Source organism: Capra hircus, chromosome 20 (genome assembly GCF_001704415.2).
Source record: "Capra hircus breed San Clemente chromosome 20, ASM170441v1, whole genome shotgun sequence".
Classification (NCBI taxonomy): Eukaryota; Metazoa; Chordata; class Mammalia; order Artiodactyla; family Bovidae; genus Capra; species Capra hircus.
Genome location: NC_030827.1, coordinates 56,298,268 through 56,314,474, shown reverse-complemented (window position 1 = coordinate 56,314,474; position 16,207 = coordinate 56,298,268). Strand labels below are relative to the sequence as shown.

General features: G+C 42.3%; 1 protein-coding gene across 1 annotated transcript in view; it reads right to left on the bottom strand.

Annotated features, from left to right (window-relative positions):
- The window catches only part of MYO10 (myosin X), a 261,210-nt gene that overhangs the window by 103,880 nt on the left and 141,123 nt on the right, over positions 1–16,207 (bottom strand). Inside the window, 5 exon segments of the mRNA XM_018065535.1 lie at positions 7,390–7,493; positions 8,469–8,553; positions 8,669–8,682; positions 9,375–9,499; positions 11,192–11,326. Of these exon segments, the coding sequence (XP_017921024.1) occupies positions 7,390–7,493; positions 8,469–8,553; positions 8,669–8,682; positions 9,375–9,499; positions 11,192–11,326 (463 nt within the window).

The following is a 16,207-nucleotide window of genomic DNA, read 5'->3' as shown; positions in this document are numbered from 1 at the left end:
CCGGTTGCCATTTCCTTCTCCAGGGGATCCTCCCGATCCAGGGATCAAACTCGCGTCTCCTGCATTGCAGGCAGATTCTTTACCATCACTGCCAGCAGGGAAGCTTTTCAAAACAGTGGTAAGGACCAATTTAGATGTTTGCAAAATAACTATAAAGCATCTATGCCATGCTAAAGTTAATAATTTTTTTTTTTTGATTAAAGTTTTCTTCATGTAGCACAGGACCTCTTCAACACTAATTTATAAAAATTTTCTAAGCTCGTCTTAGGATGACCATAGAGATAAAAGATTTCACTGTAACTCACTAGCCTGGACTTCATATAACACTAAACAAATAAGACCTTCCATAGAGAACAGACTTGTCAAGGGGGAGGGGAGTCAGGAGAGGGCTGGATTGGGAGTTTTGGATTAGTGGATACAAAATATTATATACAGAATGGATAAACAAGATCCTATTGTATAGTACAGGGAACTATCTTCAGTATTCTAGAATAAGCCATAATGGAAAATATGAAAAAGAATCTGTATACAAGCACACATATATAACTGAATCACTTGGCTGTATAATAGAAACTAACACACTATAAATCAACTATACTTCAAGTTTTAAAAATCTCCTCTACACTTGCAGGGAAAAAAAGGAAGGTCTTCAAAAAATAAGTTCACAGTAGCAGAAAACTGCAAACTGTAAAATAAAAAATATCAAAAGATGCTCTATGAAAAAAATTCTTGGTTAAGCTCTGAAAATACAAAGATTACATATGAGACATGAAAGCAAATGAATAAAGTGTGCTTTCTGTATGAAATTTGTGACTTCTTCACTCTCAAGTTTAACTCTAAGTGAATTAGGAGTGTGGTGACAAGCATCAATCATGTGCCATGGGGTAATGTAATGGCTGGAACCAATTAACACCAACCAGCACAGGCGTGGCCTCTCACCCCTGCCAGCCAGAGTCTCCATTTACTGTTTACTACCGTCCTGTTTTCAGTCTTAAAGTAGCCACTTTAAGACTTTTCTAAAATTTTTATTGAAATACAGTTGCTTTACAATGCTGTTAAGCCTCTTTTTTTTTTTATTGTAGTATAGTTGATTTATTAATACAATTTTGTGTTAATTTCAGGTGTACAGCAAAGTGATTCAGTTATGCATATACATATATTATTTCTTTTTTAGATTATTTTCTCACATAGGTCATCACAAAATATTGAGTGGAGTACCCAGTGCTATATAATAGGCTCTTATTGGTTATCCATTTTATATATATAGTATGTGTGTTTATCCCAAGCTTCTGATTTTCACTCCCTGCCACATTTCCCCTTTGATAACCATGTTTGTTATCAATATAGGATTTATACATATAGACATTCTTCAAACACTAGGATTAATAAAATATACAAGTTAAAAAATGTATAAATCTTCACTCTTCAACTGTATTTGCTTAACGATCTTTTCAATAGAGTTTCCCCCAAATTGTTACTTACGTGCATGTTTTCTGAAACACTTAAATATATAGTAAAGGTCATTCTTGTAATTGGGAATTACATTCTTAATGTAATTTTGTTTTGTTTTGTTTTTAACTTGTATACTGTCATGTAAGAATTGAATCGCCAGTCCATGTCTGACGTAGGGTGCAGCTTGCTTGGGGCAGGTGCATGGGGATGACCCAGAGAGATGTTGTGGGGAGGGAGGTGGGAGGGGGGTTCATGTTTGGGAACGCATGTAAGAATTAAAGATTTTAAAATTTAAAAAAAAATAAAAAAATTTAAAAAAAAATAAATAAATAAAACAAAAAAAATAAAAATAAACAGAAACATAGAGAAAAAAAAAAAAAGCCTCTTTATAATTATCTTTTCTCAACAACATGGCTCAAGACTTAAAAAAAAAAAAAAAAAAAAAAAACCCTGGGAAATTCTCAGTACAGTTCAGAAGCATGAAACAGCAATTTAGCTATAAAACTGGCACAAAGTCATACAAAATGTTTTCAATAAAGTCTTTAATAAGCACATAAAAAACAGGTGATTGTGAAAGTGTGGGGTGGGAGGGGAGTGATGACAAATACATAATACAATCCCAACCAGGTTTGGGGTCAGAAGGAAGCCAGGCTTTTCACAGTGGAAGCAAACAGGGGAGAGGAGTGAATTTCAGGTACAAAAAGTAAATCCACTTGGGTCTCAGCTGTGAGGTGGGGGTACCATCTAAGGAAGCCAAGGGTCCTCAGGTGAATCGTGAAGAAATGGATTGAATAAGATGGGGTGGGAGGGAAGGTGTCTGGGCACAGTAAATCACGAGTCAAGGATCAATACTTTGAAAATTTATTACGTAATTTTATACTAGGAGAGATTATAGCATTGTATAATATAAAATTAGCTTCTACTCCCGAATTTTCCAACACTGAAAGAGACTGAAGTTTTCAAATGTGGCGAAATCGAGGTATAAAGTCAGTCTTTTATTTTAAAATTTCTACTGGGGCATAGTTGATTTACAATGTTGTCTTAAGTTTCAGCTGCACAGCACAGCGAATCAGTTACACATATACATGTATCTATTCTTTCCTGGATTCTTTTCCCATACAGACCATCACAGAGTGCTGAGTAGGGCACACTTATCTATTTTATACCTAGTAGTGTGTATGTCGGAGAAGGCAGTGGCACCCCACTCCAGTACTCCTGCCTGGAAAATTCCATGGACAGAGGAGCCTAGTGGGCTGCAGTCCATGGGGTCACTCAGAGTCAGACATGACTGAGCAACTTCACTTTCACCTTTCACTTCCATGCATTGGAGAAGGAAATGGCAACCCACTCCAGTGTTCTTGCCTGGAGAATCCCAGGGACGGGGGAGCCTGGTGGGCTGCCATCTATGGGGTCGCACAGAGTCGGACACGACTGAAGTGACTTAACAGCAGTGTATATGTCGGAGAAGGCCGTGGCACCCCACTCCAGTACTCTTGCCTGGAAAATTCCATGGACGGAGGAGCCTGGTAGGCTGCAGTCCATGGGGTCGCACAGAGTCAGACACGACTGAAGTGACTTAGCAGCAGCAATGTATATGTCAATCCCAATCTTTCTCTTCATCCCTCTCCCCTACCCCCCAGTGACCATAAATTTATTTTCTACAGCTGTAAGACTTTCTGTTTTGTGGATAAGTTCATTTGCAGCCTTTCTTTAGATTCCACAAATAAGTGATGTCATACGCTATTTGTCTTCCTCTGTCTGACTTATTGCACTCAGTATGACAATCTCCAGGTCCATCCATGTTGATGCAAATGGCATTATTTCATTCTTTTTTTATGGCTGAGAGCCCTCTAAATCTTTATAAGGTCAGACTGATGAGGAGAGAACGTAGGGGTAGATGGGTTCACACTGTTAAAAACACAGGTACATCCAGTAAAACCTACATGGTCAGGAAACCCCAGTCCTGGTAGACGGCTATGAACACCATTACCAAGTAATATTTGTGGAGTCAAAAGAATAAAGAGATTATCACTCAAAGACTCTTGTTATCCTCCTCACATTTCAACAGCCACCATTCTGGTAGGTCAAATGCAGGCAATAAAAATAAGTTAGTTGTTACTATTTTCTTGAAATAGCTTTTCATTCTGACTCAGCAATTTATAGTGCAACCTGGAAGACTACAAAGAAAAAAAAAAAGAGAGCTATGAAATTTAGTCTGTGTTCATTGTCTCTCCCCAGGAAAAACTGGATCCCCTAAGAATGGCTCAGGATCCTTTACAGGTACATATTTATAGTAATGTCAGGTGGTATCAATGAAGAATTTTAAAAATACATAAATTCTCAATGAAATAAGCAAAATTCCTGAAAGGTCCTATTGCCAGAGTATGTTGACATTAAAGCTGATAAAAAGAATAATGATCTTTTTTTAGTAGCTGAAAATACCAGAGGTGACATTTTCATATGTAATTCACAGGAATAATTTCTCTCCATTAACATTTTAACACATTCTGTAAACAAATGTTCTTGAGTCCCAGTAGAATGTGGTCCCTTCCCTTTCTTCAACCCCGAAACCTCTGGGAAAAGGAGCTTTATGGAATTAAAAGTAGGAAGATACAAATTTCAATGGTACTTGATTTTGGAAGGAAATTGAGATAAAGCTATGGTTTTTCCGGTAGTCGTCTATGAATGTGAAAGTTGAACCATTAAGAAGGCTGAGTGTCAAAGAACTGATGCTTCCAAATTGTGGTGCTGGAGAAGACTCCTGAGAGTCCCTTGGACCGCAACCAGATAAAACCAGTCAATCCTAAAGAAAATCAATCCTGAATATTCATTGGAAAGATTGATGCAGAAGCTGGAACTCCAATCCTTTGCCTACCTGATGCAAAGAGCAACTCACTGGAAAAGACTATGATGCTGGGAAAGATTGAGGGCAGGAGAAGGGGGCAACAGAGGATGAGATAGATAGATAGCATCACCAACTGAATGGACATGAATTTGAGCCAACTCTGGGAGATAGTGAAGGACAGGGAAGCCTGGCGTCCTGCAGTCTATGGGATTGCAAAGAGTCGGACTTGATTTAGCAACTGAACAACAGGAGACAAATTACATGATAAAACAACAGCACAATCTATCCCGGTCATCCTAATTTCTTTAACAGAATATAGCGATTATATAGAAGGTTTGCTCACTACAGTCTCCTTGTTGCTAGAGCAGTGCCTGCTTGGCACACAACAGATGCTTAAAAACGCTGAAGGCAGAAAATCAACTTTAGAGCCAGAAGTGTTCAGTGTCTCTTTAACCACCTGTATCACTCTTGGTTATAGAGTGCTATGCAAGACAGAAAGATGGGTTGGCTGGTACTGATATGATACTTTATACTCCTGTATTATAGAAATCATGATTTGATAAAAGTGTTAGTCACTCAGTCGTGTCAACTCTGTGCAACCCCATGGACTGTAGCCCACCAGGCTCCTCTGACCATGGAATTCTCCAGGCAAGAATACTGGAGTGGGTTACCATTTCCTTCTCCAGGGGATCTTCCTGACCCAGGGATTAAACCTGGGTCTCCCACATTGCAGGTAGATTCTTTACTGACTGAGCCACCAGGGAAAGACCTATGATTTGGTGATATAATCATATAATCATTAAAACTGACATAGTCATTGTAAAAATACTCTAACAGAATAATAAAGAATAAAATAAAACCCTTGAATTCTGCTCTGAGATAACACTTCTGAATTATTTTAGCGTATTTTCTGCATACATACTATACATACATGACATATATACGCTTACTTTTCAAATGAAAGATTATATCATGCTGTATTATGCTTTCCTCACTTATAGAATAAACAAGTTTTTCCTTACTGTTAAACATACATGAACATGGTTTTGTGAGCTACAATTTATTATATCTTAAAGATATAATAAATTATTTGAGCCATCCCCCAACTGATTATTTTTGTAGGTTTTGGAGGAGAGAATTTCACTTTTTTATAGAAAAGAATATTTTTCCTCCTTTCTGAGAAGTAGCACATTATTTATTTTTTCTGGCTACATTGCTTCAATCTTCCAGAAAAATGCTAAATAAGAGCAAAAATCACATGCTCCTGATTTCAACAAATACCAGCTAGGTCTTCACTGACATTTCTGATGGGTCAACACTAAAAAGTAATTGCAAAGCAAATATTTAAGAATCTATAAATAGAATTCCTCTAAGTCTGTTGTGTACATTCATTATGTCAATTTCACATCTAAACTTTTCTTCCCTTCTAGATGACATGTCCTTTCATTGCAGGACCAAATTCCAAATGCCAAAAACCTATCATTTCAACTTAAAAATAAAAACTAGCAATCACTGCAAGAGGGCCAAGCTCCACGAGTTTCCTTGTAGCCTTTAGAAGCAGTGCACAGTTTTGAATCAGAAAATGATGCCCCCAGAGGAAGACGTCAGACTACCTTCCCCGAGCACTCCTAGGACTAGGAAGGGCCTCGCTGCCCACTGCACCCTGGCGGCCAGTGAGCCGCTCAGTGTGGGCCTGCAGTGACTCTGTAACTTGGATAACAAGGAGTATCTCACTGCAAACATCCACTTTCTAGCACAGAGTGGAGGAAGCTCGTGTAGTGAAAGACGTCTCAGGCATCAAAAGAAGGTTGAGAGAAAATTTTAAATAAATACTTAAACATTTCATAAAATTCAATTAGCAGGGCCAAATCCTGTACTGCCTAGGGTAGATATATAGCAATGGTGCTGTTAGCAGAGGTTTTTTGGTTAACAGGTTGAAGGAAGGAGAGAGGACAGAGACATCTCTTTGCATTATATGTGGCAGAATGTGACATCTTTAAAAGGAAGGCTGAGGCAAAGGTGATCATGATACTATAAGTCTAGTCAGGTTTTATTTTCATTTCAGTTTAAGGGCACATACATTAGACACTGGGAAATGACGTGTGATATATATCCACTTAAAAATATACTTTGCTTTCATTCCAGAAGGTATCCTCATAAACAGTCTAGAAGAGCAAACGGCGATACGGAATCGAGTTGTTGACAACAACTACAAAGACAAATCTAGGTGCGTGGAAATCAGGGGCTACCTACCTGCCTCCCGGTTAGAGTCTAGGATTTGAAGTTAGACTGTGTCTAGATACTGGTTCTGTTAGGTGCTGTTTGTGGTTAGGCTGGTCACCAACCTCTCTGAGTCACAGAATATAGACAACCATATTTCTACCTCACAGGGTTGTTAGAAGCAGAGGGATGGTTAAGTCCTCATAGTAAGCACTCAATCAGTGTTAGCTCCATTTATGAATGAACTCTATCTACAGACTCCAACTGCTGAAGGCGCAACTCCAGCAGAAGAACAGACCACACTGATGAAATCTACTGGCCACACTCAACCATGCCCAGGCTTCCTAAATGCAGTCCTTGGGGTATTCAAGAACTTCAGGATACAGCAGGGGTCCACAGCAAAGTATCTTAAGATGACCACTGTTTGTGCAGTAAGAATCATTTACCAGAATCAGGCTATGAGAACAGGATGAGACCCAACAGTCACCTGGTCTAACAGTCGACAGATTTCTTTTGAACTGTGGAATCAATTACTTAAAACAATTTTTAATTGTAAGCCCTGAAACAGATGATCTGCTTACTCCAGTGCCAAACCTGTGATTTTTCTTTTGTTTCGTTTTTCTGAACGCTATTCCAAGCCAATCCCCATCTCTCCTGAATGCAGACATTCGCCCATCTTCTAAGAGAGAGGATTCCCTTCCAGGACTTGGAATAAAAAGAAAGGACCTATTCTCACAGAGCAGTACAAATGTGATTATTAAAAATTTTTTTGAAACAGAAAATGAAAGTTGTCAATTTCATTCTTTTTTTTTTGCAGGGGTGGGGGTGGAGGTGGAGTCACCCTTATAAAGGAAGATAGGCAAGTAACTTACAATTACTTCCCTAAAGGATTCCTGGTCACTGATTGTCCTGTCTGTCACACATCCAGACTGATTCAAGTAGTGGTAGTTTTCTGGCACAGATAAATAAAATTCTTCTACAAAAAGAAAAACAAAAACATAACATCAGTACTTGACTGGCCAGGATAAGATTGAACTCAAGAGTTTCCACTTTGCAACTTTATTTTTTAAAGTATGGAAAATAATTTTATGCTTGTAATAGCTCACTAATAAGATGAAAATGTTCTCAGACTGTATGATTTCAATACCTTTAGACCATGCAATTTTTGTACCTTGTTTTATGTCCCTGGATGTGCTCTAGTGTCTCCCAGTTTATAGTCTATGGGAACTTGAATAGAATTTGTATCCTACCGTTGTGTGAAAATTGTACAGATCTTAATTATGTTGAATTGGTTCATGCTGCTTTTCACGTCTACTATATCCTTCTACTTTTCTGTATATTCTTTCTATTAATTTCTGAGTTTGATACTGAAACTCTACCTAAAAATCAAAACTTATCTACTGACATAATTGTAATATATAGTGAAATTATATGTAACTTTGTTCTATATTTTCCAAGTCTCCTGCAAATGTGTTATCATACTTTCATAATCTAACAAATAAAAAAGAAAGAAAAAAAGATTAAAACATTCTCTCTTCATCATCATCTAGGGAAAATAAAATTATCAGATTAGAAGGGACGGAAGAAAACACTACTGAAAAAAGTAACTGATGTGGATCCTGTGTGTTTTTTTTTTTTTTTAAAGTCAAATGTTTAGAAATTTGCTTTATTAGCGTAGGATTTAAAAGTAAAGCCAGTTGTGATACATTCTGTATTTCTCACAAATATACTTTAAATCAGACAAGAACTAAGATGCCAAAACATATCAAAAAAACTCAAGCTTTCTCTACTGATGATTTTCGCTCTACAGCAATCTGGTTCTACATGCACTCAGGATCTTTGATCATCTCACACATTTCGTTTCAAATGGTGGAAGACCAACAAAGTCCAGTCTTCTCTTTCACAGATGGGTTGTAAAGGGAAATGTCTCTGCAGCGGCTCCATCACTCACCTCTCTCTTCATGTCCTAGCCCTGCCAGCAGCGCATAGAATATGTGATAATTCCTTTCCCCGGGGTTTTGCCTTACTACTCGGTTCTGTGAAGAGAAGAAATCAGATTTCTATTCAGAGATGTTTCCTCTGATTAATGACCAAGAACCATAATTGCTGAAAAATGTTAAAGATAATGTGAATTAAATCATGCTCACTTACTTTTTCTAATAAATCTTCATGTGAAAAGCAATGGCAAGTCAAGGAACAGAACAAGGATACAGGACGCTTCATTAGTCTTTAGTTTTCTACTCTTTGTTACCCAAATAATTACAATTCTTTGTGTCTTGGACATTCTGACTTCCGGTGACGAAAGATAAGCAAACAAAACAGAGACTATTTCATCAAAATCCAACTTCAAACAGGATACGTGTGCCCTAGAAGGCATCAAACCTATTTGAAACAACTGATTATTTCAAACAACTAATTGCTCAGTCATGTCAGACTCTTTGGGACCTCATGGACTGTAGCCCGCCAGGCTCCTCTGTCCATGGAATTTTCCAGGAAAGAATACTGGAATGGGAAGCCATTCCCTTCTCCAGGGGATCTTCCCAACCCAGGGATTGAACCCCAGTCTCCTGCATTGCAGGCAGATTCTTTACCATCTGAACCACCAGGGAAGCCCACGATATTTGATGAGAAGTCCAAATTTTCAGATTAGGGACATGAAATCAGAGATTCCCAAAAGAAAGAGGGCCCCTTATTTCCTAGGATAATTAACAGGTCAAGCAGAGTAAAACAGGAGCAGTAACGAGGTAGAACCAGAAATGAATGTTTCATATTCTATGTCTGTTTTAAGAAAAACCAAAGAACAGTTTCTACTAGAGAGTCAAACACTAACACACAAAAGCCAAATGAAACAGGATACAATCTACAATTCTACCGCCCTGGATGTTTCCCTTCTGGCCGATGTTCAGCTGAACAAACTTCCCGAAGCGACTGGAGTTATTGTTGTACACAGTCTTGGCATTGCCAAAGGCTTCCATGATGGGGCTGCAAAAAAAAAAAAACAACCCAGGACAACAGTGAGAGGCAATCAGGGTCCATGTAATTAACAACAGTCCTCACCAATGGCAAAATAGACAAGTGCAGGAGAAATCTGAAAGCAAAGGGCCCTACAGCAATTATGTTTATTCATAGAAGGACCAGATTTCCCAGCACTTGCTGAAATGGGTTTATAATGTGAGTCCATCTCAAGGGGGAGAGCTTGCAGCTGGTTGCGTGGGCAAAGGATGCTACCAAGAGTCAAGGAGGCCATGTGGGCTGGTCCCCACCCAAATTAGTTTATTTACGCAAGTCAAGGGTTGTGCGCGCGCGCGCGCGCGCGCACACACACACACACACACACACACACACACCCACACACCCACACACACCCACACACCCCCCCCCACACATGAATTCTAGGAACTGAAAAATGCCCCAGTCCTGGAAATTTCACTCATTTGTTGTATGTCCCCGGGGAGCTCATTTAACTTCCTTGGGTCTCCTCCAGCTGTAAAATGTGGTCAGACTAGGTCAGGGGTCAGACATCTTTTGCTGTAAAGGATCAGATAATAAATACTTTTCGGCTTTGTGGGCCATGTGGTCTCTGATGCAATTACTCAGCTCTGCCATTAGAGTGCAAAAGCAACTACAGACAAGATGACAAACGAGTGTGTCTGTGTTTCTATAAAGTTTTATTTATAAAACCAGGCTGCAGGAGGAAAATGAAAATGGCCCAGAGAAAGACTGGTGGTGATGGCTGCACAACAACATGAACGTACTTAATGCCACTAAGCTGCACATCGAAAAATATTTAAAGTCATACATTTTGTTATGTATATTTTAGCACAATTTAAAAAATAAATTTTGAAGTCTAAAAAGACAAACCAAAATAGGCTGCAGGATACAGGTGTCAGGCTGGAGTCAGCTGACTTCTGGACTAATTTTTAAATAACAGGACCTATAAAGTCTCTATGGGTTCTAGGACCTTAAAAGGTACCAATCAGACACAGGACAATTACACATTTTAATTAGAATTTCAGAGAGCACTGTACCAAGGCTCTCTTTCAAGCTCTGAGGTCACTGCCATTGATGCCGAATTGTTTTGCCACCTGAGAGGCTGAAGAAGTGATGTGGAAGTTGCTCAGTCACGCCCAACTCTTTGCGACCCTATGGACTGTAGCCCATCAGGCTCCTCCATCTATGGGATTTCCCAGGCAATAAGGCTAGAGCAGGTTGCCATTTCCTTCTCCAGATCTTCCTGACTCAGGGATTGAATCTGGGTCTCCTGCATTAAGGGCAGATTCTTTACCACCGGAGTCACCAGGGAAGACCCTGGTAAGAGGCTACACAATACCATTCTGCCCACAAGACGCCTCCCAAGAGTTGACTGCTAAGCTCTCTGCGACGTGCTGAAATTTCTGCTGATAACAAGGCCTCCAAACAGCCAGTCAGGAGCTGCCCAGCAGGAGGCAGCTATGAATGCTCCTCACTCCTTTGCTCAAACCTGGCCCAGCAATGGAGGGTCAGGTCACCGGAAATCTCCACCTGCGTGTAGAGACTTCTCCTTGAGCGATCATGAAAGCCACATCAAGAAACAGGGCAGACAGAACCCCGAGTTTCAACTACTTCCTGAAATCAGTGGTACAGTGAGGACCGTGGATCCTATTTGCTGGAACAGGAAACACGATGGGAAAATACCTGCTCTCAAGAATGGCTTGCTCGACAGACGAGGTCTTCTCCTTCGAGGACAAGTCCACAGACTGCTGACTGATGGCTGATAAAAACTTGAGGATCAGCTTCGTGCTCTCGGTTTTCCCTGCGCCACTTTCACCACTGGAAGATAAAATGGAGACGTTTATACCGCTAGTGAAAAAAATAAAATAAAATAAAAACCAACTTGGCCGGAGTCACTCCAAGGTGTCCACAAAACAACTCTTGAACAGTGGGAAAGAGATTCAAGTGCTGAGTTACAGGGAAGTGAGGGTCCCTCCTCCTGCTAGCCACACGGCCTAGGTGTTGCCAATGCCTCCCACTAAACAGAAGCCTCCTCTTTGACTAAGCTCAGGTAATAAGACGGACGGGTGCCTTTCATTTCCCTGGTAGCTCAGTTGGTAAAGAATGCACCTGCAATGCAGGAGACGTGGGTTCGATCCCTGGGTTGGGAAGATCCCCTGGAGAAGGGAACAGCTTCATCTGGAGCTTTTCAGATGGCGCTCGAGGTAAAGAACCTGCCTGCCAATGCAAGAGATGTAAGAGACGTGGGTTTGATTCCTGGGTTGGGAAGATCTCCTGGAGGAGGGCATGGCAACTCACTCCAGTATTCTTGCCTGGAGAATCCCCAAGGATAGAGGAGCCTGGTGGGCTACAGCCAATGGGGTTGCAAAGTGTTAGACACAACCAAGCGACTAAGCACAGCACAGCAAGCTCTGCAAAGGCCGGAATAGGGGTTTTGTTCACTGAACTGTCCTCACTGGTGGCCAGCACTTAGTAAATATTAACTATATGAATGAGCACAATAATGGTATCTTTCTGGTAAGCAAGTAAATATTAAGTATATGAATGAGCACATTAATGGTATCTTTCTGATAGACATGAATAAAAGTGCAATCTTTCATAAATATCGAGGGGACAAAGCAATGAGCCTGAAGGTGCTTGACCCACACTTAGGCATTTTATTTTTGTAATAATACCATGAGGTGGGCAGTGGCTAAGTGTTGGGATCCGAATTGAAGAGCAGGTCTGGTTGTGCCTAAAGGAGTAGTAAAAAGACAGAGAACTTATGAAAAAACTAAAGCAATCACATAACAGCACCCAAACACCAACACCATCATGGGGTAACAGGCTCACAACTGCTCAAGGGGTGAGATAAACACACGTGGTCCCAACAAGTTCTAAAGAAGCAGTCCCCATTGAGTGTCAAAAGCTGGGAGGTTGTGAATGAGGAATTCTGCAGAAAACACCGTGAATGATTAAGTGCATATAATGAAGGAGAGGAAATGACTCAGAGACGACACATCCATGCCCAGCTGGATACTGCAGGAATCTCCATCGATCAAGGCCCATCACTGTAACTCCATTCCCTCTGCAGGTGACAGGGTGGTTGGTTATGGGAAAGGGTCAGGATTCCAGCCAAAGAGACTTAAAGTCAAGCATGCTGAGGGTTTCCTGCATGTGTGTGCAGCGTGTGGGTGGGTGGGGTACGTGCACACACATGCGTGCACACACACAAGACCAGGCAAAGTGTCCCTCTGACCGCAGATGGCAAATACCCACAAAGGTGTGGGAAGCCACACCTTTCTCGAGATCAGAAAGCAAAAGCCAAGATAATCAGAGAAGCGCCCAGAGGGAGTGGCTGAACCCACAGCCCTGACCCTGCCCTGCCTTCTGCCTTAGAGGATAAAGGCCCAGGCAAGGGACACCAATTCGAGCCGCCTTTTCTGTCGTCGGCAACCAGATGTGGGGCTGCACGTTCATCTCTGCTTCTCTGGTACCAGCCAAGCCTGGGAGCTGGCTCATAGGAGGCATTTAGCAGGAAGGAGTAGCAGCAAGTAAGAAAAGTTGCAGGAAGAAAATTTAAATAATTCTTGATATTTAAAAATATATATACCATCTCCCTAGCAGTTAAATTTTATTAAAACAAAACTGAAAGTACCAACTTCTCTAGTTACAATGTATGAAACAGAAATATTGTTTTACATGGTCCCCAAACCCATCTCTGTATCTTCCAGCACACAGAGGGGGCTGGCATTTCAACCTCCCTTGTATGAAGGACAGTGATCAGTAACCAGGAATGAACGTGGCCAACTGAACAACACAGCAGCTAAACTGAGCCAGAGCGGTGTATGTTACTTCCATGTCGGGTGGCTAAACCCCCTCAAGGTCCTCTGGGCTCCCTATCTTACCAGCCTGGCATCTAGGTGCCCTCAGGATGGCAAATCTCCAGAACAAAGTGATGGGTACAACAAAGTCAGGGGTCTCACCTTCCCATATGGGGCTGTGAAAGTTGCTCAGTCACGTCCGACTCTTTGTGACCCCATGGACCATATAGTCCATGGAATTCTCCAGGCAAGCCCCCGTTACAGCCATCAGCACAGCTATGACCCTATCGTGATGAACATGGTAACCATATAGCCGTGGAGAAGAGGCTGTTCGAGGTGGATGGCAAAGACTCATCAAGGAGAAGAAAACCCAAAACCTGCACTGTCCTTCACCAGCCTGGGATACTGATCTATCTCTAGGCTTCAGCCCCTATTTTTTTTCTCACTGTAGCGAATTTTTTTCAAGCATCTTCTATAAGTACATCTCTGTTAAAAACAGGGGGTACAGCTGCTTCACGATGCTGTGTTGGTTTCTGCTGTACAGCAGAATGAATCAGTTATGTGTATATACACCCCCTCCCTCTTGGCCATCCATCTCACTCCCACCCCGCCCTATCCCTTTAGGTCATCACAGAGCACTAAGCTGAGCTCCCCGTGCTACAGGAAGGTTCCCACTAGCTGTCTGTTTTACACATGGCAGTGCACATACGTCAGCCCCAATCCACCCCCACCTTGAAAAATGGTACCAGTTCCCAGGTGGCACTAGAGGCAAAGAACCCGCCTGCCAATGCAGGAGACATAAGAGATGGGGATTCAGTTCCTGGGTCGGGAAGATCCTATGGAGGAGGGCATGGCAACCCACTCCAGTATTCTTGCCTGGGGAATCCCATGGGCAGAGGAGCCTGGTGGGCTACCGTCCATGGGGTCACAAAGAGTCGGACACAACTGATGTGACTTAGCACAGCACAGAACCTATTTAGGCTCATCATTGATCCGTAAAGTAAAACTTAAAAAAGGAACTCAGATTTGTGCAAGAGTAATTCTCAAACTTGGCTGTGCATGAGAATTACCTGCTGTGTTCCTAATTCGAACCTGTAAGGAAAGAACTTAATCAGTAATTCTTTTTTAAAACAAATTTCCAAGTTATTCTACTAAGAAGTCAAGGCTGGGAACAACTATTCTCAAAAGCCTTTTCACATAATTCAGATAGGACTGCACCAGGTTACAAAAGGGACATATATAGCGGGCTGGGGAAGTGCGCCACGAACAAGGCAAAGAATAAATATAAATGACTCACAAATTGTCAGAACAGAAATATGCCAGATGTCCCCAGACATTAGCATCAAGGTACCAGGACTCACTTCTGTCTTACCCTCCTCTTCCTCCTCCCCTCCCGACCCCTGCCAGTGACTGTGCTGCGTGCTAAGTTGCTTCAGTCGTGTCTGACTCTTTGTTATCCTATGGACCATAGCCTGCCAGACTCCTCCGTCCTTGGGGTTCTCTAGTCAAGAATACTGGAATGGGTTGCCATGCACCCTCCTCCAGGGGATCTTCCCAACCCGGGGATCGAACTAGCATCTCTTAGGTCTCCTGCATTGGCAGGCGGGTTCTTTACCGCGAGCACCACCTGGGAAGCCCATTCCCCATTTTCCGAGGGTCACAAAACACCATCTTTGAAGCAGTGGACAAAGAGCATCTCTGCAGGGACTTCTTCCCTCCTGAAGTATCCACGGGGCCATGACGCAGCAGGCTGCACTAAGGGCTGGGAAGACAGTCTGGAGACAAATGGCCACGGATGGTATTTATGACCCAGCAGCAGCAGGAGATAAAGAGCCACAAATTATGGCTAACGCTGTCAAGTATGAACCTCAGGAGACAGGAGGAGGCATAATTTAGGTGGAGTAAAGGTTCAGCAAAGACCTTTCCCAGGAAATGACATTTGGACTGAAATGCAGAGACACGCACAAAAGTGAGCTGGGGGAAACCTGAAGGATGGGGAGGGGAGGGTTTGGAGCCTTGAGGGAGGGGCAGATGCCCGCAGAGCCATGGGGAAAGAAAGCGTGTGCTGGGTCCCACCGAGAGGCCACTGTTTTCCGGGCAAGTATGGAACTGGTTCTTTTCCATAGGAGAGAGGGGGAGAGGCTGGTGATGGACTTTGATGGCTAATGGGTTAGTCAATACATCACACTACGGAATGAATCCTCCATAAAATCCAAAAGGATGGGTTTGGAGAGGATCTGGGCTGGGGCACACGTGGAGGCGGAGAATAGCTCCCGAGAGGGGGTGGGAACTCCTCCCCTTTCCCCATACTCTGCTGGGCATCCCCTCTTCCATCTGCTGTTTCTGAGTTAAACACATCCTTCTATAATACAGTGAATCCCTCCCCCTCCACGAAACTTCAAAGCTGCAAACATGCCCCTGTTTGCCAGCTGTTGTACTGTACCACTGTACTTCTCAAAGTACTGTACCCATTCATGTGTTTCTTTGCTGTGGTTTTTCATGTATATTACAAGACAGTACTACATAGCTGATGGTGTGAGTTGGGGGGGTGTGTGTGTGCGTGGGTGTGTGTGCGCATGCGCTAACCAGGTGGTGCTAGGGGTCAAGAATCTGCCTGTCTATGCAGGAGACATAAGAGATGCAGTTCCGATCCCTGGGTCAGGAAGATCCCCTGGGAAGTGGGCTTGGCAACTCACTCCAGTATTCTTGCCTGGAGAATCCTGCGGACAGAGGAGCCTGGAGGGTCACAGTCCACAGGGTTGCAAAGTTGGACACAACTGAAGCGCCTTAGCGTGCGTGCACACATTATATAGCTGACTGCATTAGTTGCATACCTAGGCTAACTCTGTTGGACTTAAACTAGACTTTAGTCCAGTTGGACTTAATTGGACTTAAC